The sequence below is a fragment of the Morone saxatilis genome, unplaced genomic scaffold (assembly GCF_004916995.1).
Source record: "Morone saxatilis isolate NCDOM2014 unplaced genomic scaffold, NCSU_SB_2.0 Contig23, whole genome shotgun sequence".
Lineage (NCBI taxonomy): Eukaryota > Metazoa > Chordata > Actinopteri > Moronidae > Morone > Morone saxatilis.
In genome coordinates this window covers 5,924,257-5,950,976 of record NW_023339796.1, presented here as the reverse complement: position 1 = coordinate 5,950,976, position 26,720 = coordinate 5,924,257, and the positions used below count along the sequence as shown (strand labels likewise).

The 26,720-nt window shown below is 41.5% G+C and overlaps 2 protein-coding genes across 2 annotated transcripts in view; both read left to right on the top strand.

Annotated features, from left to right (window-relative positions):
• The window catches only part of epb41l3b (erythrocyte membrane protein band 4.1-like 3b), a 43,720-nt gene extending 21,792 nt beyond the window's left edge, over positions 1-21,928 (top strand). The window contains exons 8-26 of the mRNA XM_035670144.1: positions 795-882; positions 2,738-2,890; positions 3,358-3,455; positions 4,033-4,208; positions 4,742-4,947; positions 5,401-5,985; positions 7,381-7,434; positions 8,782-8,817; positions 9,348-9,413; positions 10,115-10,291; positions 10,964-11,026; positions 11,634-12,356; positions 13,201-13,233; positions 13,503-13,580; positions 15,209-15,292; positions 16,428-16,526; positions 17,132-17,212; positions 17,577-17,692; positions 20,745-21,928. Coding sequence (XP_035526037.1) covers positions 795-882; positions 2,738-2,890; positions 3,358-3,455; positions 4,033-4,208; positions 4,742-4,947; positions 5,401-5,985; positions 7,381-7,434; positions 8,782-8,817; positions 9,348-9,413; positions 10,115-10,291; positions 10,964-11,026; positions 11,634-12,356; positions 13,201-13,233; positions 13,503-13,580; positions 15,209-15,292; positions 16,428-16,526; positions 17,132-17,212; positions 17,577-17,687 — 2,911 coding nt within the window. The 3' untranslated portion in view covers positions 17,688-17,692; positions 20,745-21,928. The remainder of the gene's footprint in view (positions 1-794; positions 883-2,737; positions 2,891-3,357; positions 3,456-4,032; positions 4,209-4,741; positions 4,948-5,400; positions 5,986-7,380; positions 7,435-8,781; positions 8,818-9,347; positions 9,414-10,114; positions 10,292-10,963; positions 11,027-11,633; positions 12,357-13,200; positions 13,234-13,502; positions 13,581-15,208; positions 15,293-16,427; positions 16,527-17,131; positions 17,213-17,576; positions 17,693-20,744) is intronic.
• A 3,301-nt stretch (positions 21,929-25,229) lies between these two features.
• Positions 25,230-26,720, top strand: zbtb14 (zinc finger and BTB domain containing 14; the record flags this gene model as incomplete). Its single annotated transcript, XM_035670705.1, is given in 2 exon segments — positions 25,230-25,348; positions 26,007-26,720. A coding segment is annotated over 1 exon segment (691 nt), but the record flags the coding sequence as incomplete, so codon positions are not given.

Here is a 26,720-nt window from a genome sequence, read left to right as displayed (position 1 = left end):
ACATCTTGTGTCCAGCAGCAAAACTTCAGATATTATCAAAAAATTGCATATTCATAGATTTGGGAATTTTAATGAGGCAGAAGGAGTAGATGCCTTTTTAAGGATTTTAATGGGCAAATTGTACCCTATTTTGCAGAAAAAACTAATCAGACACACATTATTGTTACAAGTTTTATGTCTTAATACAAGTCTGAAGGGGATCTATCTTATTTTGTTACGTCAATTACAATACATACACCTTTTTTTTCACTATTTCTGACACAAATTAATTAATGGACATTTGGAAAGTGTATTTAGGACCTTAAATCCCTGACTTCAAGCCACTCAGTCAACCTGAGTGAATTTTTACTGCCTGGAATAATAATAATCTGCTCTGAAAGGCAGCATGTCTCCAGACATTGGATTTGTGTTCTCCTGTAAGTGGATGTAGCTGGCTGTCCTTTGTCTGAGCCCTTCATTCTACCTGTATTACAATGATTTGTGTGTAATTTGATGCGGTCCTTTCTAGCGCTGTGGATGGAACGAGGCAATGACAGTGCAAGGATTAGAGTCTCTCCAAAGACCATCTATGCTAAAAATGGATGCACTCATGGTAGTCTGTTGTGCTTCAGTTAAAAGCATCCATAAAAAACTGCCATTTTCCAAAAGCTTTTATGCAATAAAATTGTGAATAATGATGATTTTAGATCTTACTGGACTCTATATCTTAAGCATTGCATATTCACATTGGTCAGAAAGCATCAAATCTCTTTGCTATACTTGTTCTTGCTGACCTTATCTATCTGATCTATCAGGGGGATGACACCAGCCGAAGCAGAGATTCATTTCCTGGAAAATGCCAAGAAGCTGTCCATGTACGGCGTGGACCTCCACCATGCTAAGGTAACAAGTCACTTCAAGCTTCTAACTCCTTAAATTGAATGTCTCTCACAAGTCAAACTAAATATCCTAAGGATTATTTATCTGTATACTGCATCCAAGCCCACTGGAAAATGAATTGGAAATTGGAGACTTCTCTTTCACTTTCTTGCTAATAGTTGGATGAGAAGGTCAATGCCACTCTAATGTCAGCATGCTAAATATGAAGCTACAGTCAGAAGTTGTTAGCTTAACTTAGCACAAATAGTGGACACAAGGGAAATCATCTAGCCTAGCTCTGTCCAAGACAATCCACCTACCAGCACTACTACTAACAATGTCTTGTGGTTTTACTGAGAGTTATGTGCTGGACAGTTTCTTGCCTGCATGTCATCGTCTCTGTTTGCCAGGAAAAAACCTTTTTGTTTTTACGATTTAAACAAAACTAAATGTTGATCGGTGAGCTTTGCCATAAAGACAAAAAGAGTGGTATCATTCCTCATTCCTTTAACTCTCAGCAAGAAGGTACATATTCCCCAAAGGTTGAACTATTCCTTTAAGAGTTCACTTAATCATTATACACAAATGTAGTAATGGTGGGTGTCTCCAAGATGCATTAAGAAATCTGCAAATGAAATGTTTTTAATATGGATTTTTATATTCTTTTCAACGCATTCCACTCATGCAGTGAATAGTGACGCTTGCCACCACAACACCGCTGCTTCAAAAACATCACGGCTGCCACAGTTAATGCCTCAGTTTAACATGCCACCACTGTTTCGCTGATTTACTGACATTATGTCACCGCTGCCTGTCTGTGGATTTGGGGGCTGCAGGGTGGAGGGTTAGAAGGGCGGTGGTGTCTGGAGCCCAGCTTGACTTGAATGATTTTTCTTGCCGTTTCTAATCCGCCGGCCAGATGGGATCAAACACGTCATTAGAACACAGGCAGTAAAGAGAGAGCTGGATTACAGCGGCAGGACCGCTGTCATCATAAAAGAAAATTACAGTCATCGCTCTTGATATGAATTGGTTATCAAAAGCGCTTTGAAAGTCAAAATGGGTCTAGATGTGAGCGATGGAGAGGATATTGCATTCACAGATTTAGATCAGAATGGAGAAGATGACAGAGATGAGGAAGCGGCCTTGATCAAACTGAGCAGACATCAATGCTCACTGTTGGATATGTGAGTCAGTTCTGATACACAAGAAAAAATATATGTCTTCTCTCCTCTCTCATTAAATGCGAAGTTGGTAGGGAGTCTCTATGAATGCTTGGCTCCAGCTGAGGGAGAGGTAAGAGGCTGCATCTCATGTGCTTACCTGCGTGTGTGTGTGTGTGTGTGTGGTTTCTATTTGTGCATGGTTACATCTAAAGTGGTCATTTCAACTGTTACTTCAGACTGATTGTTCCTGCTTTGGACCCGTGCTTCCCTCTCAAAACGTCACCATTGGTTTCACCTGCTCATCTCATGCTTTGTGCAGTGAAGAGCATCATTTTGTGCTTCATCCACCATTTCCCAAGACTTCACTGTTGCTTTTGCCAATCAGTGCGCCTTGAGTCAACATCACCACAGCCTGCGTAGAGAAGATAAGAGTATCATATGCCTGATTCCAATCTCCACCTGCCTGCTTTACCCTGTTATTATCACAAACTGTTAAATTCTACTTTACCCTGCTGTGCACTGGCTCCTGAACCTCCTCTATATCCGGTAGAGTTTATGTTGTGCAGAAACACAAAAAGAAGAGCAATGTTGTGGACAGTGGCTTCTTCTTTGAGATTGTCAGGGATCCTGTACTAAAGTGACACATTATAAAAGAGTTTCATTAAGCTAATTTCTAATCTTTTGCTGTTCTTCTTGGTATGTGTTGTTCCCAGGACTCTGAGGGCGTTGAGATCATGTTGGGAGTCTGTGCAAGTGGCCTGCTCATCTACAGAGACAGATTGCGAATCAACAGGTTCGCTTGGCCCAAAATCCTCAAGATCTCCTACAAGAGGAACAACTTCTACATAAAAATCCGTCCCGGCGAGGTGAGAAAAAACAGGGATATAGGGATGTCCAGAGCTGATCTGCTGGGTAGCATCGGGGCATTTATTTTGATAAGTATCTGCTGCAAAGCCTGATCCATCTGATTCTTTGTTTGGCCCCTAAAGATTGCTTCTGAAGATCAGAATTTTCTGGGATTAAGAGACGCTGTGTATTCCTGTCTAAAATTTCCTGACCCACACTGACATCCCGTTCGTCACTGATATTGTATAAAGGAAAAGCTGTGATGATGCATATCATAAATAAACAGGATTTGCTATTCTTAGTGGGCTTTGTTCCACTGTTTTTATATATGAAAAATAGAAAAATAACTCATATTGAGATGTGATTAAATGTTAGAAATAAACATATAAACATACCTGCATGTAAAAGGGATTCAAAATAAATTAATAAACAAGGTCAAAGTTAACTATAGAGGGATTCTGACCACAGTATTTCGTCCTTGTTGCAGTTTGAGCAGTTTGAAAGCACAATTGGTTTCAAGCTTCCAAATCATCGCGCTGCCAAAAGGCTCTGGAAGGTCTGTGTCGAGCACCACACCTTCTTCAGGTAAGAAATTGAGGCCCTTTGACTGTGATAGGAAACAGCTTTTTACACTGCTGTAGGTTGTTTATTTTTTTATATATAGCAGCAATGTTTTCCTCCCTGAGATGCCGTTACATTGACCTGTTTCCCATTAACAATTCTGGTTTATGGTTTATGGTCTCTGGCTGCAAGTAATTATTCAAAGACCGCAAAAAGTATTTTGTCCAAAGTTGGACTCACCAACACAAATTACTTTGTTTTCTCAAGTTTTTGACATCTTTTGTTTTTAATTGATCACAGTCATGCCAGCCTTGTAAACATGAGTGTACTGATAATTACTGTAGATGATTTCTTTGTAGTGAAATAGAAACTGTGTCCAGACTGTTAGTAGTTTTTGCCATTTGGACAGTGTGTAAAGTTGTTTTGTGCTGCTTTCAGCAAAAGAAATGGTCTCTTGAGTTCTTTAGAGTAGCAAGCCAAGCCTGAGGGCTCTCTGGAGAATTTAAAACATTAGAACTCCTACTCATTTGAAGAGCGTATAGCTTAAATTAAGTGCTTTATTTCTGGTGTGATTAATGTGAGTTTTTGTAACCTGTGACAGGCTCGTATCCCCCGAGGCACCACCGAAGAAGTTCCTGAGCCTCGGCTCCAAGTTTCGCTACAGCGGCAGAACACAGGCTCAGACCCGCAGGGCCAGCTCTCAGATCATCAGACCTGCTCCGTTCTTCGAACGCTCCTCCAGCAAACGCTACAACATGTCCCGCAGCTTAGATGGAGGTGAGAAGTTGAGTTTTGATTAATGACCGGCTACAGCTACCTCCCAAGTTGAAATGCCTTTTAACCAAGGGTTTGTGTTCAGTAATCCAGTTATTTCGTTTAGGGATATTTTTAGAAGCTCCTTTGTGTCATTTTGGATGTCCCTAAGTTTAGATATGATTATTTAGCATGTCTGAATTTGTGGGGAGAACTTTTTCTCTCTAAAAGACACTACTGCTACATTATGTGACAGGAAAGTATGACATAAACCTTTCATTAAAAGTTCAAATGAGTTTTTGTTCTTCTGTATTCTTCTCTTTTTCTTCCTTTTGAAAGGGAAGAAAAATATGCTTTCCACCTGAAAGCCTGCAAAGATAAAATGTCTGGCACACTTTAACAGTGCAGTGACAAAGCCACAATGGGTATCATAAGAACAATGCAGGAGCAAATTAAACCCACGCAGTTTTCCCCTGCAGTTCAGAACAGACCATGGTGTCTATTAAACGTCACCAATTCCAGCCCGTCACATTCATCTTTGTCTTCCTGTCCTCCAGCACCCATTATGGAGAACCATGAGACTCTCATGAAGGACAATGCCGCTGACGGAGCAGCCAAAGTCATCGCCAAGGGAGACATCATCACCACGGTTACGACGGAGAAGAAAGCAGAGGAAGAGAAGGCGGAGCAGGAGGACGCCAAGATGGATGCAGTTGAGACGCCAGAACCTGTTGTCAAAACACCGCTCAGACATGACACTAAGGTAAACCACATTACAATGGGGATGAGTGCAGCTCATCATTTGAGCTGCATTTAATTTGGATAGAGGGAGGAATTGTTATATTTCAAAGAGAGGTAATATATACAAATATACCAACAGATTGTCAAAGAAACAGTTGGTTTCTTAGAAGCTGCTTTTGTCTTTTTAAGTCCTTTTTGAGATTTTAGTTTGTTTTCTTTCTTAATAGACTTCTTAATGGCTGATGAGAATCTCCCAGTTTCTTTCAGCTTAACCCACTGCAGTAGACTAGGCCTAAGTGCTTCTCATCTTGTGTGCGCTTTACTAATTAGCTTTTCTTTTCTTGTCCTTCCTTTGACCCCACACTATACTCGTGTGTGTGTTCATGCGTATTCGCCTTCCCCCCTTCCCTTTCGCTCCTCTCCATTTACACACACACACACGTCATCTTTTTTCGTTGACTTTTCCCTCCATCAGTGCTCCCCTCATGTATACACAACCGACCCCCACCGCTCTGAGCTCTCACTCCCCTCATCTCCCGTTTCATCGACTAAAGTACGGCGGAGGCGCAGGGAGAATGCGCGTAAACGGGCCTCGTCAGTCAGTCCAGCCAAGAGCAGCGCTGGGTGCCGCCGCCGGCAAGCCCTCGCCGACCGCAAAGCCGCCCTGTTGGACGAGCAGGTGCTGCTGCTCTCGGCCCGCAAGCAGAGGCTGGAGCAGGGCAAGCCCCGCGGCGGCACGCTCTTCTCCTTCTCCCTGCACCTGCCCGACCTGTCCTCCTTCCTGGATGACGACGGCTACATCACCTTCCCCGATCTGTCTGAGATGCACTTCCTCCCTGAGTGCGCGCAGAACTTCCTGCCCATTAAATCACCGTCACTCATCCCGTGCTTCCTCTTCATCTTCTTCTTCCTGCTCTCCACTTCCTTCTCCGTCCCCTACGCCCTCACCCTCTCCTTCCCCCTGGCGCTGTGCCTCTGCTACCTGGAGCCCAAGGCAGCCTCCCTGACCGCCTCCATAGCCCAGGGCTACCATGACCATGACAGTTCAGAGGAAGAGGAGGTGTGTGTGTGCGTACGCCTGTATGTTCCAGTACCGGCCTCTGGTTTAGAGTAACAGTTCATTATAACGGTTAACCCCTTATCCTGTCCTGTATCTTGCTCTGCTGTTTCACCAGTTCAGAGCCGACCTGGAGACTGTGTCTGTCCCAGTGTCTGTCAGTTCTCCTGCTTTCAGAACCTCATCTCTGCCCGGTCACACTCTCATCCTGTAGACTACATCCTCATCAACATTACAAGTACACAGAGATGATACCTGCAAGTCTTACCATTTCATATTTGATTGGCTTGTATTTACACCTTAATGAGATGGTTAGACACAAATATTTGACTACTTTTTGACACATTTACCATATTTGTGCGTAAGCTTTATGCAGCATATCCGACAAGTTACCATGAAATAGTATCACTGTCACGCTGCAGTGTTTGTGGAAATATTTTAATGTTTGACTGAACGTGTTTATTAGAGATAATGAGGATTTGAAGAAGTCCCCTATCTTCATTTATTCACTAATCCTTCACCAAACCTCATATTTAAAAACCTAGTTTTGTGCCTAACACATCTCAGTGTTATCATCCACATTCATGGCTTTACAGTGTAGAAACAGACTGCTACAAGATCAACACCAGCTGCATGGAAACACTTCCATTTTTATCTATGCACTCAAGTCTCTCTGCATTTCTATCTTGAGTCAAGCAAAGCAGCCCTAATTAAAATTAATAATTTAAATTAAACTTCTGCTGAAAAGGACTAAAAGCAACTGACTGTATAGTGCCAACGTGATTTATTTGTTTTACCCCTAAAGCAACACCATTTTGAATCTCAAATGATCGGTGTTATGTAATGTATGCATGCTGCAATGCAGAGAGACTGTGACAGTTAAATGCATCCAGACCACCCCTAGTGTCAACATGCATGGAGAGGAGGGGGGAGGGCCTGAAAGTCAGGTTACTGTTAGGCAACAAAATCGTCAAATCAGATTTTTGTTGTCAAGTGTTGAATGTTTGACCAGCATCAACACAGCAAAGGTTTTACTGGTCTTTAATGAATTTAAATTAATATATAGCAGGATTGAGCCCTGTCCAAATCCAAAGCAAATTTACACTTCCATTTCAAAGTGACTGACCGAAGGTTTAAACTTCCTCTGAGTCTGTTTTGCTTGCTTACTTTTTTTATTTGCTTTTTTTTTTCTTTTTTTTTTTCTTTTCCTACTTTTATCTGTAGTGTTGTCTGATAATGTGTAGCTTACAGAAACAACCAGTGCATTTCCATTCGTTCCATTTGTGGTTATGAAGAATCTCTGTTGACAGTAAATGCATTTTCAAGGGTTTACAAGTTGGGTTCTTGTCGTTTTCTTGCTTGCCACTCGGAACGGTTTTGGTCTGTTTGTGAGAGCAGACTGACAGCGAACAAACTGACTTTGCCTTTGATGGAGAGATGACTGCCACAGAGGTTTGTACATCAAGGAAATACGTCGTATCTAAGTTATGAAAAAAACGTACTGACGGAGAAGAGAAATAAAATGATCATAGGTGTAAAAAAAAAAGAAAGATATAAGAGAATTTGTGCATGTGACGCATGTATCACATCTTGTCACGCCCATTTAGTTCTTGTTTTCTCTTTGTATGTATTGTAAACAGACATGTCTTTTCTACTGACTACATTCCAATAGAGAGCCGAAGTCCTGACCTCACGTCCAGACTAGCTTCTTAATCCTACGATAGAAGACCCTTATCTAAGCATATAAAGCGAGCCACACAACACACTGTTGAGAGAGGCTCTGTTCCAAGGCTGGATCTTTTAGTTATTAGCATGAATACAAATGTTAATAAGATTTTAAATTAGATTTTCTTACGTCTGGAACAGAACCCCAGAAGTTCTGGTTTCACTTCGGCTCTCTGTAGACCGTTCGCTAAACCTTGCCCCCTTAGTTAATGTTGTTAAACCTGTCAAGCTTCTTATTCTCTCATGGCACAGAATGCAGCTCACAACCATAAAGGTGGCTTATTTACCTTTTTAAAAAAAGGTCATTTCTGAAACAATGCAGTTGATGGCTACAAACTTGACATTTTGCTAAAAGACTAACAATAAAAAAGGATGCTCACTGTTTGCCTTGGACATAGCTTTAGTTAAGTATTAAAAGGGAAAATGTGAGATCAAGCTCTAACTTTTTTTTCAAACATAATCCATAATCCTTAGTGACAAGCCATTTAGCTTGTCACTTAGTCACTTTAAAATGTTTGAGGATAAAGGGTTTTAAGATGTGGCCATTAAAGAGCAAGACAGAACTGCTAATGTCTTAATTGTGATAGCATTCAGGACTGGCTGAAACACAGTGGATAAAGACAACACCTTTTAAACAGGGTTCATTTGTAACTTGTCACCCCACAAACTAATGTAGTTCATGGTGTACTCCTTACCTTTGGAAGTTAAATAGCTGCACATCCTAGCATATGGTTGTGGCATATGTTACACCAGACACATTGTTTAATCTATTCCTTATGCACACCACTTCCACATGTGAAGAAAAAGCTTGACGGGCCCACTTACAGTTTCTAAGGCTATGATTGGACAAATGCTGTTCTCAGCAGGGGTTTAGCCAATGCTCAATTTCTGTTACAGTATTCTTTACTTTTTTAATTCAACCATCATTGTTACCTTCTCTTATCTCTCTGCTTGCCACTTTTTGTTGCTCACTTTCTCTCTCCTCTCACCTGAATTCTGTGTGTATCTTCTCTTTAATGATCCCTTTCCTCTTGGTCTCACACTCTCTGTCCTCTGCTCTTTACTCGCTGTCAGTCGGAAGCCGACGAAGACTCTGAGATGCGGACTCAGGTACACTGGGCTCGCTTCATGGCCCTGCTCAGTGCATCACCCCACCACCATCACCACCACCAGATGCACTGAGCCACTCAAACATCCGCCATCAGTCACTTTGTGCCGTCTCTCCGCCTTGGCTTGCCTGCTTCTGCTCTTCTGTTGACACTCACTATCGCACTTCACACCAGACTGACTATTCACTCTTGCCTGAATTCTCTTAACAAACTGGTGATGCAAAGCTGTTGCCTTTTTTAAACACGCCATCCCAGCTCATTTCTCAAGTGCTTCTATTAGTAAATGGTGGAGTCGTGTTCATATTTATTTTCCTGTTGCTGCACCCGAGTCAGATTTCACTGTTGTTTTGTTTTTTCTTTATGGTTTTTCTAACCATGGCTTTTTACCATGACTTGTCAGTGAGTTGTCTATGCCATCATGTCATGTACAGCCATGTCAAGACAAAGCTCCCAATTTCTCCTTTTAAAAAAAAAAACCTTTAACATAGCTCCTTTTAACTACAATTCCTCTCCCCTCTTTTGTCTTTACAGTATAGTTTCATAAGACGAGTAAAAGGGGAAAACGTTTTTATCAAGCATAGTAATCTGATGCTAGAGGTTGGTAATAAAACAATGCATGACTGAAATATGCATGCAGGAGTTTTTTTTTTTGTATGAAGATTCCTAACTGCTATCAAATAGATCTAACCTACCAGTAGCTGTGCCAGTGTGAGGTACTGTTGTCTGGAGTTACTAAATTTGTACCTAACAGATTTCTTGCTGTGAGCATCCAAATAGATTTTTATGAGAAATTAACCAACAGAAATTAAACTGAATTAGGTCAGTGTTTGTAGAGATATAGGACTAATGAGATTTGGGAGTGTTGTGCTTAACGAAAACCCTGTAAAACTGGATCTGTGAATCTATGCATGAAACCATTTGTTGTCATTCATAAGCTGGTCCTAAATGCTTCCTTAGCATTTAAGTACAAGCTGCTACTCCTTTTAGTTACAGCTGCCATGTGAGTGGACTTTTGTTTTTGCTATTTTGTTGCTATTTGTGCGAGTTGTTGCACAGGTAGCCTGCACAGCCTCCTGAACAGGCCTGTGAACAGTAAACATAAGGAATGAAGCGTATAATGCAGTTCATTCCGGTCTGTAATGGTGGATTCCAGACCTTTTCAGAACTGCATTTTATGTGTTTGTTTGGTAATTCGTTGGATATGCAAGCTACCGGTGCGTACATAAAGCATGGCCGTCGTTCCCTCCGTACTGCTCCTGGCCTCATCTCCTTGTATCATGGTTGACCGGCTACTGTAGGACACTACGTCTCCAGCAGAGATGGTCAAGCACCAGACCAACATCAGCGAACTGAAGCGCTCCTTCCTGGAGACAGGCGACAGCACGCCGGGCCTGACCGAATGGGAGAAGAGACTCTCCTCGTCCCCCGCACGCTCACCCAGAGCGGATGAAGCACCGATGATAGAGCCGCTGGATGTAAGCTGCAGTCTACAGCAGACTGAATGACGGCATGTGTGTGTGACGCATGACATCAGAGGAGATTTTTGTATAAACACAGACATCAATCTCAAGAGTGTTTGCAATATGAGTCACAGTGCAGTAAATTCAATATTCATAATGGGGCTAGAGCCATATTTCCAACATCAAAACGAGTCTGCTGCAGTACATTTTATATTCCAAATAGCTCTTAAAGGAGAATATGGGCACCTTGATGAAGTAAATTAATCTGCAAAGTCATTCGGAGTTGGTTTGCTACATCACTTTATGTCTTCACTATATCTCATCAGCGGTTGATTAACATATTAATTTGTCTCGGTAATGGATGGTGCAGTCATTAATCAGTAATATGATTGTTGTGCTCAGTGACATTACGTGTGTGAGTTAGGAGCAGTTTTATCAGCGTTTCTCCTTTACTTGTTTAACATAATCTGATGAACTCACACAGGACAAATGAGCGGCACTAATTGAAGTCTCTGAAGACTAATCACTGGCATCAAACATGTCTGACTGAAATGAAAAGAAGCTGACTTCTCTGGAAGAGCTTTGGGATCTGGATCATGTCCATTTGAATACTCACACTGGACATGTTCTTTCTTGACGTCTCAATCTGTCTGCCCTTTTTAATTATTTTCTTTCTTTCTTCTTTAGACTGACGATGAGCAGCCTGAAGGAGAACAGACAGAAGAGGAGGTGCAACCTAAAGCCACTGAGGTAAACTGCTTCCACTTTGTTTTTCACGTTAAACCTTGTATTTTGTGAGTGTGGTGTTCCCTTTCTACGTACGTATCTGGACACTGGCACAGTTTTGGGTATTTTTGCTCTTACTCTGTCACATGTACAGTTTCTCCACTTTATTTCCTTTTTCTGTCCTTTTTTTTAACTCTGATATTTAAACTGAACCTTGAAATGTCCTTCATTGTCCAGTTTTTCAAAACAAATCCCCAAAGTATTTGAATTTGACGCTTACCTTTTTAAAAATCAACATCTGATATTAATCAGATCAAACTGATCCAAAATAGGAAATTAACTGTGTGTGGGAATTGTATCGCAGAAATTAAATGCTGATAGAAATTCAAGCATTACTCTTCACTTTCATAGCTTTATTATAATTATAATTCTATGCCTGTGCAGAAAAAGTTCAAAACTACATCCAAACACTGCATCTTTGTCCAAGTACTTATGGGGCTCAGTCTGTGTATGTGTCATTTCTAGATAGATATATAGTCTCTTGAGCTTATTCTCACCGTCTTGGCTGTGTGATGCCCTCTGTCTATTAACTTTGAACAATCCATTTCCAATAAGCCAAGTGTCTCCCCAGGCGACAGGATATCTGGTGAAATACGTGGCGGATAGTATTGCTACAGATTTGGCCACCTCCTCTGGGCCACACGGGATTAGTCTGTCAACCACTATGGACGACGATGTCTTCATGGATGGGACCCTCAGGGAAGTGGAGGAGAAAACTCCAGACTCCCAGGACGAGGTGTCAGAGAGGTCGCTGGTGAAGGTCAGCCCTGGAGCTGTCAGACAGGAAGTGTCCCAGGCCATCAGTGATAAGAAAGGGACGCTCATTATTTTGAAGGAGGCAGATGATAGAGAAGACACAGAGAGTGAAGAGACAAATACTGTGGGTGAAAAAGAGGAGCCTGAAGTCCCCGGAGAGGCCGAAGCTGAGGAGAATGAAACGTCTGCCTCTAAAGAAGAAGAAACTACAGAAGACCCTTCTGTTATTATAGAAGCCAAAACCACAATAGTCAAGACACCAAGTCTGAAGATAGAGATAAAAACTGATGACGTGACTCAGATAAAAGGTATTGACTCGCCTAAAAAGGCCATGGCATCATGGATTTCTGAGGAGGTGAAGACCGAGGCTTCAGAGGTCATCACTGTGTCAACAAAGGAAGTGAGAGAGTTGAAGACTTCTGACGCTCTGCAGCAGGAAGCAGAAATCTTCACCTTTAAAGAGGTCCAAATGGAGCCGTCAAAGTCCAGCCTGACTCAGATCACAGTGTCAGAATCTTCAACTACATCCTTAGCAGTGGTACTGTATGAATACTAAAAGCAACAACTCGGTTTTGGCTGCCTCCCTCCATATCTCCACCACCACCCTCAACCTACCCCCATTGCCTTCCCTCCAGCAGCAGCCAAACCCGTCTAACAGTGTAACCGAGCGCTGTGCATGGCTAACGGCTCCTTAACACCCGCCGGTTACTATTACACTTGCTAAACCACAGGTTTCTGTTGCAATCAAGCCCGCTGCTTCTTTTTTTTTTTTTTTGATACAACTGTTTTGAGTTTGTTGACAGCTAACAGCCCCTCTTGCTTCAGCAGCTGGCTCCCACAGCTGATAAGGAAAGACATGGGAGCTCAGGCTGACTCTTGTTTGTTTTCTACCGTTTTGCTCAGCAGCACCATTCTTTTCTTTCAGCTCTGTTATCAGTTCCCTGAAAGGGGTGACTTCATAGCCTTGGCTCAGTGCCACCGCTGCAGCTTTCCCAACCTCATCCTCCAAAATCCTCTTCTGCCTCCGTAACGAGTCAGGAAAAACAATTGTATGGGTCTACCTACTGTAAAAAGAGATTTCACTGTTCTTAAACAGGTTTCCAAAAGCAGATTAGTCGAAAATTTGCTTCTGGTGGATTCAGCCATTCTAAAAACAGATTTTAGTTTGAGGTTTTAGGATTTGTTCAACTTGGCATTAGGTTCAGCGGATTTAACGAGCTACATAATGGTATTCCATACAATCATACAATATTTACTTTTCAAACCTTTCATTTTTCCACCCTCTCTCCCTTTGCTCTTTTTGGTGTTCACTATGACTTTTGACTGTCCTCTCTTTTCCTTTCCCTCTGTTCTTGTGTCCGTCCATCCTTCTGTCTCATCAGTCTACGCTGGGATGGGTTTCTTCCTCTCGAAAGGTGACCACTCCTCTCTGGTCCTCCCAGATTTCAAAATACAACACAGTAATGGTTTTGGTGTAACTGGAACCTTAATTGTCTTCTAAATATTTTCACCTGCTATATGTAAATCTGTCAGGTTTTACACAGTGACAGTCTGAAGATGTATAACCCACATAACCAATTTCTCTCTCAGATGTGATGTAAAACTGCCCTGTAATGAGTGGATCTTTTTTTTTTTTTGTCATGGTGACGCAAAAATAATTTAATGGTACAATTTTCATTCACAGACATCAGCTGAACCAGAGGAGAAAGCGGTGGTTGCCACAGAGACGGAGGCAGAGCCAGCCAAGTCGACAGGGCCAACGGTGAATATCCAGACCACAGAGGCTGCAAAGGCCGAGCCAGTGCACACTACAGCGGAGCACACAGTCAAAACAATGTCAGCGGAACCTGCAGAGGGGGGGCTAGATTATGTAGTTGTCTTACAAGATGATAATAGTGGCAATGATTTAGGAGATCCACCAGAAAAGTATGGTGTTCCAGGCGTTGCGCCATCTTCAGAGCAGCTTCAGCAGTGTGCATCTGTGGAGCTGGTAGCAGAAAAACAGCCATTAGCAGCAAATTTAGGGTTAGATGAAAGCCTGTCTGACAGTGGTGCTTTGTCAGAGTCCTCAGTGCTTATCTTAGCAGCAAAAAATGAAAAAGAGGAGGTAATAGATGAGGAGGGAGAGGATGCAGGCGTTGAGACGGAGGCGTTGTCCTCAAAAGACGAAAATGATACTTTCAGATTCATGGTTGCTCCAGTTTACGTTAGAGATTGTGAAAAGGAAGAGAAGCTGGCTTCAACAGAGGAGGAACACAGAGAAGGGGAAGCAGCAGAGATTTGTTTGGAGGCTTTGCAAGAGGAATTGGCAGGTTTTGAAAATGCAGGGGAGAGAGAACACACGGAAGTAGATGGCAAGAGAGTCCAGTTTTCCAATGAAGTGCAGTTTTTTGAGGAACAAGAGTTTTCTACACAGTTAGAAGATGGTATTGAGGAGGTGGATGAAGAGAGAGATGAATGTTCAACAGCAGAGGATGAAAGACAAAAGGCCTTTCCAGGCATCTCGAAACCTTTGCCCTTTGAAAAAGAAAAGTACTACTATGCACAGATGGACAGCTCAGAAGATGAAATGGAGAGAACCGAGGAGGAAGAGGCAGATGGAAAGAGGGAAGAACTGGAGGAGCATGATGAGGAAGAGCTGAAATTGAAACTGGCAGAAGACTGTGTTGATGACAAGGCTTCAGAGAGAGATGTTATGGCATCAGAAGAAATGGTCCAAACTGAAGTATTGGAAGAAGGAGAAATAGAGGAACAAGACCAGAAGTCCAGCCTGCATGAAGTGACCCAGACTGAACCTCTTACCTCAGATGCCCCGCTCACCCATCCACCTCCAGCCGTGTCTCAGTCGGAGGTAACCCAGCAGCAGCTCCACTGGCCTCGGCCTGGGCCCCGTAACCTCACCTCCACCCTCCCCTCCTGCCGACACAATCTGCCACTAATAATCAAGGGCAAACCTCGACCAAAAGCATGGATATGAGTCGCAACTTGCTAACTTCACATTTTGTTGCTGAGCAGATCAGGGGACCTTTTTAATGTGATGTGGTGCACACACTTGATCGAAACCTTGTGATTTGCATTCTTCAGTATCCTCTCCTTCACTGGATCAGGGACTCTAATGCATGACTGCATGCTCGTTTAGAGATTTAAGCCCTTCAATGACAGCCTTTTGCTTAGTTTATTAGCATGTGGCATTTATTTGTGTCAATTTGATTTTATGTACAACAGCGTGGAGCTATTTTAACAACAAAGACGTACAGTTAAAAGTGAACACCTACAGCAATTTGTTTCAGAGATGGCAGCTAATTGAACTAGAGTGCAGATGGTTTTGGTGCAGCTGTTCTCCCTCTTCATGCACTTATTTGTTCACATTTTTTCCTTTTTGTCCATTAGAGTGTTGATGCCGTCGAGGCGGGTACCAAAGATACGCCTGTGATCCACACAGAGACAAAAACTATCACCTATGAGTCTGCAGAGGTACACATGGAAAATAATTAGTATTACCTCCATTTTATGTCTTATCTCTGAAAGATGTATGAGATTTTTGTGAAGAGTCTGTAATTTGCTTCTAAAAATGTCCTAAATACTGATATTTCATGGCCACTTGCGGACATCAGAAACAAGCTATGAACCCAACACTGACATATTATCACCTTGATATGAGGAACATAGAAATTTAAATTACTCTTTTAAACATGCAGCAGATAAATTATTAAGATTAGTATTCATTTAGACTGTTTAGGTCCACAAGTCCAAAATTGTGCCGTGACTAAAACATATAACAACATAACAGCCACCTTTAACATAACTGTAGAAACACATGCAGGTATGTAAAAATGGACAATCAGGGATATAATCTTTCCAGATTAAACGAAAATTCTGTATTTTCCGACCTGCATGACCCCAACGAAATTAAAGTGAATGGTGTGCAGATTTCACATCATAGAAGACTTGCTGTCCTTGGCAGAGGTCTGCCCTCTTCTTGTCTGCGCCTTGTTTTCATCACTTCAAGGGACACTAAGCCTTTCACATTACACATAAAACATTAAAAATATTGATTATAGCTGCTTTAAACAATACATTTTATATATTGAGAAAGTATCAAATAACTACTGTATTTATAGTGTGAAAGTTTTCCTCAGCCCAACAGAGCTTTTTAGCCTCTGAGATCTCCTGTCAACCCTGTTTTCACCCACCTAATAACCCCACTGTATGTTACCTGCCCAGGACCAAACTGCACGTAGTTACCAACTAGCCGATAAAAAGGCAGATATTTATTTCCAGGAGTTGGTGGAGATAAAGCTAAAAAATGTGTGAATACTGGACTTCTCTACTCTAAATGAATGTTTATGTTGCTGTGTGTCTTCCAGTTGTGTAAATAATTGTGTTAATTGTTATCCATCTCAACCACCATTAGACAATATATTAGATGTTTTCAGCTTGTTGAAGATTTCCTCTTCCCACAAGTGGCCATAAGATCAGTTAATGCAGCTTTAAGGCTACCACAGATTAATAGTGCTGAATAATATTTGATAGGAACTCAATAGATGTGTTGTAGTGGGTAGAGCACAAATCTAAAATGTAATTTCAAATGGGTTTTGTGCGTCAACAGGTTGATACTAATGGTGACGTAGACCCCGGGGTGTTGCTGAGTGCTCAGACCATCACCTCGGAAACCACCAGCACCACGACAACCACCCACATCACAAAGGTCAGAGTTCATCTATTGTCCCTCTGGCCTCTTAACACTCGAAGTCTCAAACATGACCCCAGTCTACGCGTGTCTGCTTGCTTTAGCCTTTCTTTACCGCAGAATTTAGACATTGAAAATAGGTGAAGGGTGGGGGAAGGAAGGGTGCGTATCTGTGTAGTATAGAGACGTGCCTGATACACTCAGGAAACACATACTTATGTTGTTTTTATTTGAATTAAATCTTGAATAACCAGTAATGACTTTGTTACTGACATTAGAAAATATTGAAAAATACTTTAAAATTGTTCATCAACAATCTTAAAATGTCTTTTCTTGACCCAAAAATATTCAGTTTATTATCATAGAAGACTAATAATATATTCATATTTTAGAAGCTGGGACCAGTTAATTTTTTATGTGAAAAAATGTTAAAACAATGAATTATGGATAAGTTGCAGATGTGGAGCTTTCACACAGCCCATTTAAGGATTTTGACTGATAAGGGTACTTTTAAATAAAAATATAACATGATGAAAAACTGTAAGTTTAATGAAGCTTTGAGGTTGTTTGTAACCACACAAGTTTGTGTGTGCATTGATTTAAAGTCCTCTCTGTTCTGTCAGACGGTGAAAGGAGGAATATCAGAGACAAGAATCGAGAAAAGGATCGTCATCACAGGAGACGCAGACATCGACCACGATCAGGTCTCTCACGTGTTTCTCATTATTCTCCACTATCATCATGAATTTTCTTTGCCTGTAGAGTCAGTAATTGACCATGAAAAAAGTGAAATGTTAGTGACCTTAGTGACCCCTCAAGACCTTAACTTTTACTTTGCGTGCATTGCACAGATACATTATATAGAATGGCTTAGCATGTGACATTTTAAACAAAACATTAACTCTTGATGTGACTTTAACAAATACTGGAAGTATGACAAATGTAACTAAAAGTTGCTTCCCTGTTGGCATATTGACTCACAATCCAACATCCCCCGCTCCCTCCCTGCCTTCCCCATTTTTTGTCTCCCCCTGGTGATCCCTCCTGGCACTGCACTCCCGTATATAGGCTCTGGCTCAGGCCATAAAGGAGGCTAAAGAACAGCATCCTGACATGTCAGTGACCAAAGTAGTGGTACATAAAGAGACAGAGATCACGCCAGAGGAGGGGGAGGACTGACCCAGGTAAGACAATGAGGTCCCAGTCCTGGTCCCAGCCCTGTCCGTTTTTAGTCTGGTTTTGATTTGGTCGGACTGAGCTTTTTCAACCTGGTCTCCATTCTTGGGCATGCTGCTTTCCCATCAGCACTTTTTTCTCACTGGTACAGACAGCCCTGCTTCTGTAGCACTTACAGCTAATGCATCATGCTGTTGTCATTTCAGCTCCACTCCCCCTGCAGGGAAAAGGTCGACTGATGCGTGCGTGCACACAGACCGGATATTATAGTCTCAACTCGTAATGACAAGGCTTAAAAACCTTTACAGTAATGCTCCTGGCAGTCTCATGCAATCTCTTGTAATTTGACTGCAACACTCCCCCCTGCTGGAAAGAAACACAATCCCTTTTTATATTAGAGAGGGAAGCTGTGCGTGCTAAACCTCTAACACAGATCTTTCTCTTATATTTAAAGTCATTTGTCGTTTACAAAAAAACCTAAAATGCAACACTGATCTTAACAGTTTCCAAAACATGTCAAAGCTGCTTCCTAAATAATGAAATGAGGTGAAAAACATGTTGGAATAGTTTTACCTGCATGCAATATTCTGTTATCTGCACACATTGTTTTGTCTGTATTGTGTAGCCCTCACAAAGGACACCGGCAGTGATGGCCGATTAAAGACCGGCTGAACCGGCTTCTGCTTCTGTTGCTGCAAACGCACCAACAGCCACTGAAATCTGATCTTGAGTGAACACAGATGTGCTTTAGTCTATTTTCAAGTCTTTTCTTACAAGAAATGTCATAAACCATAACTGGACAATGTCCTTAAATTACAAATAAAAGAGCAAAATTATATTTGCAGAAAAACATTCATTTCTGCATTTAAAAACACAGTTTGTATACAATAAAAGATCAGATTGAGCGTTAGTATCAACAATATTCTGCAAATAAAAGGTCAATAAAGTTGTGTAAGCATTTGCATATCATTGTTTACTCATTAATGCATCATAAAAAGCAAACCATAATAATACACTACTACCACACAGCTGCCTAACTGGGCCGTCTTTACGGGGAGAAATGATCATGCATGGGGGTGAATCCCTGAAATGTTTCGAAATGTTTCAAACTGTTTCTAGGACACGTTATGTTTTGAAACAATTTGTGACATACTGCTCCTTTCAGTTGCACTCTTCCTTTCTGTTTGGTGGGGGGGAAAAAATAGGTCAGCACTCCTTTAACAGCGTTTCTACAAACATCACAAATGCAGCCATTTGTGTTTCAACTTGTCCGCTGTCAGTGTTGGGAGGATTATTTCAGGTGTGGAGCCGCGTGAGGGATACCTCTCATTCCATTGCACCCACAGCATGTCGTTATAACCTCGCCACCTTTTTCTCTCGAGCATCTTGTCTCTATAAACCGGAATTGTCCGGTTTATTCTAATTTTTGGCTCCAAAGTTTGTTATTTCGCTAGCTTTTGACTGAAACGATCCCAAGGCGCAGGGTTTGGGATGAGCAAGCGTGCATGTGTGTACTTGTGTGACTCACCAGATGGGAATGCTTGGCTTTGTTTCTGCAGCCTTGCCCTCAGTCCTGTATGTGCGTGTGTGAGTGTGCTGTCTAATATCTGTGTGTCAGACCGTCTGTGCTTCTGAGGAGCTTTATTAACATGATACTAAATGTTTTTTTCTCTGGTCTTTTGGATGCTTGTCTCTTTCCCACTGTAGATACACACAGAGTGTAATAAGCGTTTAAAATTAAACTTCAACAATTTGTTACTTAAGTCCTTCAGAATTAAAATCTCACAGCTCTGCTCCAGCAAACGTTTTCGGCCATCTTGCCTTCATCTCAGTGGCGTCTGAGATTATTTCTGTGTTTTTTTTTAGACTGTCATGTTATGCATAAATCACCATATGCATTGAGAAGAACAATCTCAATATCCTTTTCTTAAATATCATTGCTCTCAGAGCAGGGACACTGGAAGTCAGTCAGAGTTGGGGGTGCTGAGAGAAAAAGCCTATATAATGACTAAGTGCATGACATTTATTGCTTTTGCATTGACAATTTTAACATCATTTAACACACATTTTGTAACTTTTTAGTGGATAAAACTGATAAAAACAAGGTAAAACTATAAAAAAAAATACCAGTGTGTTCATGTAAATCCCAGTAAAAGTCATAAGTTTAAACATTTTTATGAACTAATGGTTCTCATTATGCCAGATTTTAGGGGGTGCTGCAGCCTCAGCTTCCAACTCACACGTCTAAGAATATTGAATTGAAATGAAATATGGACAACCATAAAATCTGAACGTATAATATTATGATCATCTTTTCAAAATATTCTTTAGCAAATAAAATATTTCATCTTTGCCCCTTAATGGGTTGAATTCAATTTTTTCACTATAAAGCAATAAATGTATTCTTTCAGCCTCAATATTCAGTATATTCTAATCTCTTCCAACCTCAACATTTCTGAATATCCCCAGCTAATCTGAAAATCCATCTGCGTTTGAAAAGACAAAATGGATTCAGGTCTAATTCTTCATTTAACCCTTTTATGCTTTAAAGTGCCCAATTTAGAAATGAATGCCTCCCTTTTATAAGGAGCAATGTCTCCCAATCTCCCCCCTCTCTCTCTTTGATGAAGGCAAGATAGCAGATTTGGTAAACAAAGCGTGGTGTGTGTGTGTGTGACATGTTTTTAATTTTGATGGACTAAAATTAAAATTCAAACCACATGTTTACAGAGAATTTTTTTCTGTTTTTGTTCTTCAGTTTTTGACAGCAGCCTTTCTGACTCATTGCTTGTGGTCACAGTCAGAATGAATAGTAAAGTATTCATTTTTGGGAAAGCATTGTTTTTAAAATAGCTATTGCCAGAAAGTGCCCAAGAAGCCTGTGTGTGTATCTGTGTGCATTTTTCTGTAACTCTGTAGTCCCTCGGTGCATCTATTTATGGGGGTAAAACTGCCGTAACCTTTTTATGAGGTTCATTTTTAGTCTTTTGGCAGGCTGAAGGTTCAGATGTGATGAAATATGCAGGATGGTACTAACTGCTGTCTCCTCTGTTCCTCCAGGAGTAACACTTGAGGGCTGTTTTCTGTTCAACCTCCCAGAATCCAACATCCAGAACTCATATATTACTCCGGGGAATCTCAGAAGACTAGAAAGGCTCCTACTCTCCAAATGCTGCAGCTCGCCGCTAGTCGCAAAAAAACATCACCTGCAAAAACAAATAAATGCATTTTTTGCATGAGAAGGACGCAATGTTGCATTATCAAAACAAAAAACGGCAAGATTATACTGAAAACTGTACGATTTACAAAAAAATATATATGGTTCTCGATCCCATCTGCACGCCGAATCCCTGTGTGCAGCAAGCAGACCTGTTGCTTTCACTGCCTTATGACTTTGATGCATTTTTATGATTATTGAGAATAATTATTGTAGCAACGTTTTTATTTATGAAATAAAGCCATCACTCCAGAAACTTAAACATCGCTGTAGGCTGTATATGTTAGGGAGCATACACTATTTAACCTTGCTGTAGAAGTGCCAACCTTATTTGCCAGCAAGCATTGCCTCACCCACTCCCACACAACCCGATGATTTTTCTCCGTCAGGTATGCCACTACAGAAATCACTACAGCCCAGTACTGTACATATCCAAAGCTTTCCTAGGAGAATAGCAAATTATCTTTCACAGTTGATTTTTTTTTTTTTTTTTTTTTTTTTGGCGTCTACTTGAATTGCATTTTCCTTTTTATGATCATTTCAGTATTTTTATTGTTTCTCATCGACTGATTCTACCACTTCAACACTTCTTAGAGGATCTATTTTGGCGGAAATTGCCAATGAATCAAAATTTCTGTGCGAAGGAATAGGTTTTTTTTTTTTTTATGTGCCTGTGCGGGCTTTGAATGTTTCCCGGGTTAGATGATCGGCTGCAGCACAAGTCCCAGGTTCGTGTGACTGTGAGGCAAAGGGCTCAGACTGCCGAGCTCTGCCCAAATTAGATGCAAAGCCAAGAGAGATCTGTCAAGAAAACCCCCCCACCACCACCACCACCACCACAGCCCTGAACATGTCAACTTGTTGCCTCCCTTCAACTGTATCTGAATAACCGAGTATTGTTCTTGTACAGCCATGTTTTCCTCAAAACGGTGAAATAAAAGTGGCAAATGCATTTGTTTTAATTTGCTGTTTTCTTCTCAAATAATAAAATGTTTACCACAGTCCTGAAACCTGTGTCACCATTGGACCCATTGATTGATTATTGATGTCTTTTAGCACTATTGAGTAAGTGTTAAACACATTTTTTCAAGAAAGTTGTTACATAATTCAGATAAGAGCTTTGCTGAGTTTACATTTTTGTGACAAGACACAAATTATTATCTTAATGTCTTCCTATGACAGAAACCTACAAATAAATACCTATTCTTTTTATATATATATATATATATATATATATATATGAAGACCTGAGCAATTAAAGACATTGTATATCCTCAGGCTCTAAAATAACCTGATGAGCAACGTGTGATTATTAAAATCTTCAAGTTTAAATTTATCTTTAAATAGAAATGAATATATAAATGTGAAGGTGGGGTTTAATCCGTAAACGACAGTCCATCTATTATTCATTAACCCAAATGCTCTAAACACTTCATTTATCGGTTAAAAGAAACCCTCGGGCTGCGGGCTTTTTGCTGCTTCAGGTAATTAATTACGTTGAATACGCGCAGGCTCCTGAAGCCCCGCCCCCTCCTGTGTACGTGCGTGTGAGTCAGAGAGAGACAAAAGGTAAGAGCTCTCACTCTGTTTCTGTTGCTGGGTGCACATAAAGGACGAGCAGCTGATCTGTTTCAATTCACAGATCTTTTATTCCACAAATAATCTCTCTTTTTTACCTACTTAGAAACGAAATGGACAAAATGAACATTAACTGTGTTTGTGTTGATCATTTAAACACATTAGGGCATATGCAGTGTGTATATGTCACCAATATGTCTCTAGACTGTAAATAAATATTTATTTATTGTTCAAGGCAGCTTAAAATAAAGACTTTAACCATTTATTTTACAGTAATTGTCTTATTCTCTTTTGCATGTCGATTTTTGGACCTGTTAGATGCATGAACTTCATGTTATTTATTTGCTAAATAAATACTAAGAAATCTAGCAGGTAGGTCCTTTTAATATTTATAAGATAAGATAAAACAAGATTTACCTTTATTGATCCCCCGTAGGAGAAATTAAAGTCAGACACAGCAGTGTAGGGGAATGTAGTGCAAAGAGTACAGAGTGTACAAGTACAATAAGAATCACAGTATAACTAAATATAATAGAAGATATAGGACTATAAATTAAAAATATATACACTATATGCAATATGCAGTAAAATGGTGTGCAAAAGATTTGAGTAGCTTTTTTAGTTTATGATGCAATAGTCTGACATCAGTGGTCTGTATATAAATATTCACATATTTTTCCGATTTAAGTTTATCTATGTATATATTATTTAGATGGAGAGTGGATTTTAATGCCAAATTTTTTTGTTCAACTGGAAACTCTGTGCTGATCCTTTTGTCAGAGCGACTGTGTTTTCCATTTATACATTTCTCATTTCAACAGGACAATATTATATTCTTGTTGATGAGACCAACAGCAGTCAGGGAAATAATTGTTTTTATGGTGTGAGAGAGGGGAGTGTCTCAAAACGTTTATGTCGAGAGCTGGAGGGGACACCCACAGGGGTCCTGGAGAATTACATGTTTCCGAAGGGAAGGCAGGTTTTAGTCAATCGCCTCCTCAACAGAGCGAATAATACAGTCAGATGATGGCGCCTGAAGTCCACAACCATCTCTGCTGTCTTTAGAGCTCCATGTTGGTCTGCCTGCACCAGGTCACCAGACGGTCAGTCTCCCTCCTGTAGACTCATCCCCACCAGAGATGAGTCCAGTGAGGGTGGTGTCATCCACAAACTTCAGGTCATAGGAGGACTGATCACTGGAGGGGCTGGCTGATGGTCTAGGGGGTCGAGGACTCAGAGACATGTTTTCCCAGCCACATGTGCTGCATCTTGTCTGACAAGAAGTCAGTAATCCACCTGCAGGTGGGAGAGTTTGTTTGTGTTTGCAGGGGTTCTGCTTCATGAAAGGTCTGTTGAGGTCCAGGATGCAGGTCAGGATGAGAGGCTCCTGCTGAGAAGGGGGAAGTGGAGCTGGAGAATGGAGTCACAGAGGATGGGGTCAGGACTGTCCCATTGTCTTTAGAAAGTGACAGCAGAACTCGTCGGAGCTGAGGGGGCTTTAAATTTATGTTTAACTGTTTTAGCCTCTTCCAGATGGAACCAGGGTTGGTGTCATTTAGCATCTGCAAACCTGCCACCAACCTAAACACCTCTTTATTTTGCTTTTATTGAGTTTACCTAAAAAGGTTTGTCATTGTTATAACTCACTCTGGTGCATAAAAATATTTCAATTAAACATTAAATAAATCAATAAAGTATGTGTGTACATACATAACAGTGATAAAATATAGGGACGCCTGGATAGTAGAGATGACGCCTCATGCACTGAGGCTGGAACCAGGGTTCAAATCCAACTGTTAAAAAAGTATACATAAACAAAATCGCAGTTACTCAAGTGTGTAGGGACTTGGCTTGGGAACCGGAGGGTTGCCGGTTCAAGTCCCACAGACCACAATATGGAGTGTGGACTGGTTGCTGGAGAGGTGCACCTCCTGTGCACTGCCGAGGTGCCCTTAAGCAAGAAACCCAAGAAACTGCTCCTGGGCGCCACTAATGAGACGAGCCCATCACTCCACCATCTCTCTCCCTGTTTGTATGTCCACAAGCCCCTGCATGTGCACGAGTGTGTGTATAAAAAATAAGTATAAAGAAGAATTTCCCCAACTGGGGATTAATAAAGTACATATTAATTAATTGATTAATTAATTAAACTGAACAAACACATCAGAATAAAATAAGATATACCTTTATTAATCCCCCGTAGGAGAAAAGAGTACAGTGTACATACAATCTTATCACAAATAAGAATATTACAAAGTATAATAGAAAATAGAAAACTATAGGCTAAATGAAAAATATATACACTATATGAAATGTGCAAGAACAATGTTTTTTAGTCAGAAATACTTTATTGATCCCCTGGGGGGACATTTGTTTGTTACAGTTGTTCTACTCACACAACGTTAAAGAATAGTACTTATATACAATATCTAACACAATATACAGAATACAAATTAATGTATTATAGGTATATACATAAAAATGGAAAATAGAAATAAAATAACGAGCCTATATACAAAGTAAACTCTAAACATAAGTGTAACCACATTCCACATAAGCACTATTAATGAATGTAACATATGTTTTACTTTACATACACGAAGTAAATAGTAAATGTAAGTGATCCAAACGTAATGACTTTCAGTAAAATACAGGGTCCCCTGAGGAGCAGACGGAGTGAGCCCTCCTCCTCGCACATAGACGATCTCGGTGGAGTACCTGCTCCGGTGCTGTAGGGGGCGGCAGAGCGACGCGACGTTTCCTGTGGAGCCCCAGCAGTCACAACAAGAGGAGGAAGAGGAAAAACGACAGCTCTGGATCGTCGTCGACTGCCTTGCGTGACAACACAGGGATCGCGTTCAGGCTTCGGGTATTAAACACTTTTAATTTTCTTCCCTCCCTCTTCGTCGCTTCGGGACGGCGCAGAGAAATAAAAGCCGCCGCCGCGTTTGTGCGCGGTTTTATTTTTCCGCCCGTGTTCGCCGCCGTGTTCTCTCCCCTCTCTCTCCCTCTCTCTCTCTCGCTGTTTGTGAACTGCTTTAAAGAACACCAGAAACATGCCAATGGAGGCTTGCTGACCAAAATGGCTGGGCGCAGTGAAATGTGAAATATTCTCGCTCAGGTTGTCCAGCGCGGACTGTCAGGCGAACTGAGCGGCAAAAACGCCCGATTTAAGTTGAGAAAAGTGCGTGTGTTTGTTCCTGTGAGCGGTTGTGTGTTTTTTTGATTAGCATTACTGCGGCTTTTATTGCAGCCGCGGCCTGTCGTTGTTTTTTTTTTCTTCCCTGAAGGACTTGTGCATGATTGATTCAGCTACTTTTGTTTACTCTGCAGTTTTTTGACGCTCACCTGTGCACACATGTGCTGTAGGTTGCATGTTAGTCCCGTAATAATGTGTGAATGTGTGTATCGCTATAAGCAGCATGCAAATAGAGCTCCACCCCTCAGCTGAGCCGGTTGTATTCAAGGCTTACATTTAGTTGTGGGGTGAAAATATTTGAGCATTTGTTTGTTTTTTCCCTCTGCAGGTTGTTCCACTTTGACCTGCAACATGTCTGATTTATTGAGATATATCGACTATGACCACAAAGCCACCTTTCTGAAGATGCTCAACCAGCAGAGGATGGAAGGTGAGCACTGTGATGTGGTGGTGGTGGTGGAGAACATAGAGTTCAGGGCTCACCGCTGCGTCCTGGCCGCCTGCAGCAACTACTTCAAAAAGCTCTTCAAGAAGCAGAGCGACGAGGACAACTCCATCGTGGAGTTGGACTTCATCCGCTCCGACATCTTCGAGGAGGTGCTGAATTACATGTACACAGCCAGGCTCGCCGTGAGGAAGAAGGACATCAATATGATGATGTCATCCGGCCAGATCCTGGGGATCAACTTCCTGGATAACCTGTGCACGCAGAAACGCGAGCTGACCAACATGAAGACCCGGGAGAACCAGGCTCCCGGGGACCACGGGATGCGCGCTCAGGACGCCATCCTGAAGGAGCTGGCCATGGAGGAGGTGAGGAAGAACAGCTTCTACGATCAGGGAATGGATAGTATGGGGCCCGGGGGTTCCCACGTGTCTCAGCCGCACAACTACAACACCAACATGAGCAAGGATCCCCACAGCCACGGCTGGGGCTCCTCCTCCTCCAGCGACATGAAGCTGGAGTACCTGCTGTACGGCCACCGCGACCACGGCTCCTGCCAGAGCACGGGCGCCAAGCCCATGGACCACAACGCCAAAA